Source organism: Sinocyclocheilus rhinocerous, unplaced genomic scaffold, assembly GCF_001515625.1.
Source record: "Sinocyclocheilus rhinocerous isolate Xijiao unplaced genomic scaffold, SAMN03320098_v1.1 scaffold540, whole genome shotgun sequence".
NCBI lineage: Eukaryota > Metazoa > Chordata > Actinopteri > Cypriniformes > Cyprinidae > Sinocyclocheilus > Sinocyclocheilus rhinocerous.
The window spans coordinates 314,108-317,752 of record NW_015653461.1 but is presented as its reverse complement, the minus strand read 5'-3'; the positions used below and the strand labels follow the sequence as shown (position 1 = coordinate 317,752).

Sequence of the window (3,645 nt, the reverse complement as noted above, 5' to 3'; positions counted from 1 at the left end):
GGTTTGGTATGTGCTATGTTTAGGCAAAAACTATACTGTCAAATAAAAATAAAGAAAATAATAATAATCTATCTAACTACAAGCAACAGCACAAATAAAATAAACAGTGATTTTCAGTTTTTTTTTTTAGGTAGGTCTAACATTAGTTTTTAGGTACAGAAATTGAATAAAGTAATGAAATGTAAAACCGCATTGCATATTTGACTGTATAAATTAAAGATTAATCTTTATTAAAGTCACAAAACCTATTCAATCAAGAGCAGTGAGTGATTTCTTTGTTGTTGCTGTTTGATTAATATTAAGAAAGTGCTGTCACTTTAAGAGAATGCACTGATGCAGTACGTTCAGCCGGCTATGTCTGCTATAGGATACTTACCAAGGCATTTTGACATAATTTTTGTGTGAATTTGTCCATTTAAACACAATCTTTCAGAGAGAGCTTAATATTTGCGCGCGTTCTGAGGCGCGGGTTTGCGCTCTTCGGATGAGCGCACGCACAAATCTTCTCACTGCGCCAGAATGCGCGTCCATCAACAGAAACATATATTAGCCGAACCCTGTTTGTTTTACGTGTTATTTATAGCAAACCATATTACAGATGCGTTGTCAGATTTAAGTTGAACCGCGGTCCTAGCCCGTGCCGAACCATGTGTGGAGAACCGTACGGTTCGATTTTTTTCCGCGAACCGTTCCACCCCTAAAAAGTACATTAAAACAGAAAGTTCTTTTGTATTGAAATGTAGTAAGCCATGTTTAATTATAATTTCCCCAGATAATTGTTTCATATCGGGCTCTACGCTTTGACAGGGATGCGGACACGAGCAGGACAGATACTGTATATATAGCCTGTATAGAATTCATTCCTACAACTTGTTAATTCGTTCCTACGACTTATTAATTTGTGGCCACTCTCCATGTTTCATGAATTTATAAAATGAGGGAACGAAATAAGTCATAGGAACGAATTCTTAATTCATGGCCACGAAATCTTCATTTCCCCCCGCATGTTTACCACAGTAAGAGATGCAAAAACATTGATTAAAAGTGAACGACAATAAAATAAACCTGCGAAATTAGAGGGTGAGACGGTGAGGATTTGGGAAAAGAAACCATAAATATAATTAAATGCATGGAAATTCGTGACCAACCGGCAAAACAAAACACAAAGCCGCGTATGGCTTTAAATGTATCCGCATGACTGCAAAAGCATGGTTACGATGTAACATTTGCCTGCTAACCAATTACTGTATTTCTCTTGTAAACCAAGCTTTGTACCTCACTTGTGTCATACTCTTTAAAATGTTTCATGTGAGCAGCAGTGTGTTTTGCCGCAGCACCGCCGGTGGAAGTGGTTCTCTGACACAAAAACACGCGCCATATTTAGTTTGGGATCATTTTATTTTAAATGCCAATAATGTCAATTGCAAAGATTGCGATTGTTTTTTAAAATACAACAACAAGCACCATGATAGCATTTAAAGAGGCATGTTCAGTGGTCTCCGTGACGGGATATGAAACAGCCAACAAAGTAAAATGATCCCAAAAGTAACTACGGCGCGCTCTCTTCATTTTATCAAACGTGACCCTGGAGCACAAAACCAGTCATAAGGGTCAGTTTTTTTTTTTATTGAGATTTATACATCATCTGAAAGCTGAATAAATACACTTTCAATTGATGTATGGTCTGTTAGGATAGAACAATATTTGGCCGAGATACAACTATTTTAAAATCTGGAATCTGAGGGTGCAAAAAAATCTAAATATTGAGAAAATCGCCTTTAAAGTTGTCCAAATGAAGTTCTTAGCAATGCATATTACTAATCAAAAATTAAGTTTTGATATATTTATGGTAGGAAATTTACAAAATATCTTCATGGAATACATCTTTACTTAATATCCTAATGACTTTTGGCATAAAAGAAATTTCATTTTACAGTCCTGCTACTAGCCTTTATTTAGACTAAAACCCCCTTTAATTCGGGTGAGGAAGCTGGCGTTTTGAGTGGCATTTGTACATCCGGTCATGCCAGTGAATATGCCACTGCAATAGACGCATTTTGCAGTATTAAGGTTAACAATTAATTGATCGTTAATTTAAATGACGATCGATCATGGAAATGATTGAAAAATGACATCCCTAATGCAGAGTATCAGTTTTTAATGCATTTAAAATCACGTCAGAGCAAAATGGCTGTCATAAAAATGGGAACAAATTTCGTTTGAGCATAAGAAGGAGGATCTAAATAAAGTACATCCACTCCATGGGATGTTCTCATTAAAGCTCTTTCTGTCTGTCTGTCTCAACAGGATCTACCCGCGTGAACACTTCAAGGAGAAATACGCCATCGATGAGGTGCATTACACCACTGACGTGAGTGCAGTTTCACTTTAAAACACTGCATTTATTAGTATGCAGCTTGTTCATTTGCACTCATTAGGTTTGTCTTATATTGGCTTATATAATGCAAATGAGTGTTTATATTGTGATAATGAAACTCCTTTAGTGGCCTTGAGCTGCTTTGTGTTTTGGGTCTTGTTTTTGGTGACTTTATTTCATGAAAAGAGTGTTTGTGTTCAGATGTAACTGAATTTTATTATTTATATTAAAAGATTATTATATATATTATTTTTAAATAATAATTTTCAGTACCATATATGTATATGGATTAGGGCTGTTGATCGATTAAAATTTTGAATCTAATTTATTACACAATTAATTAATCTCATTAATCACATATTAATCGCACATCAAATTTGGCTCAGAAATTACCCACAAAAGATCATTTAAAGCCATTATTGTGTTGCATGAGAAAAGCATGAGATAGATACTACAAAAAATATTTTCAGATTTTTTATTAATATGGAAATATGAAATTATATTTGAATAAAATTATACTCTAAATAAGAAACTAAAACTGCCATTATGTGGCAGTTAATGTCTTAAAGTGCCCCTATTATGCCATTTTTAAGGTTGCTAATATTGTTTTATGAGTCTCCTAAAACAGGTTTACATGCATGCAAGGTCAAAAAGCACGTTAGTTTCCTCAAAAAATAGATTTAATTTTACTTAATTTCTAAATGATTCGTAAACGACTCGTGCGAAGCAGTTCAAAGAATCAGTCTCTCTAAACCCCTCCTTTCCGTGAGCCCTCACTGCTGATTGGTCAGATGGCGCAGTCCTTTGTGATTGGTCTAGAGTCGTAGAGATTGGCTCTGGATTGGTCTACTGCTTACAGTGTGTGTCGGAAACGAAACGCCCATTGCCATGACATTTATTTAACAAAAATACAGCCAAGAGGGAAAAGCCATGTGTGACAAAGTTAGGACACCCTATGATTCAATTGCCTGTAGATCCATTTTTAGCAACAACAACTTGAAGCATTCATTTTATGTTTGACTTTACATCAATAGTTTGACTGTATTAAGATTCAACTTTTGAATGGGGTCATTTTTATAAATTCAGTTATTATTTTGTCTTGTGGAGTATATGTAAACATCGGCTATGTGAAATAGCTTATTCTGGACAGTACTAAATATAAAATAGCATGCAATTTTCATTATCCCTCTTATTTTGTTTCTATTATTAACATTTTGCACATTCTGCAAGAGGTATGTAAACTTATGAGCACAACTGTATATATATAT

The 3,645-nt window shown here is 34.7% G+C and overlaps 1 protein-coding gene across 1 annotated transcript in view; it reads left to right on the top strand.

The window, feature by feature from the left end:
• Positions 1 to 3,645, top strand: part of pepd (peptidase D) — a 78,398-nt gene that overhangs the window by 14,782 nt on the left and 59,971 nt on the right. The window contains exon 4 of the mRNA XM_016522045.1: positions 2,308 to 2,371. Within this exon, the coding sequence (XP_016377531.1) occupies positions 2,308 to 2,371 (64 nt within the window). The remainder of the gene's footprint in view (positions 1 to 2,307; positions 2,372 to 3,645) is intronic.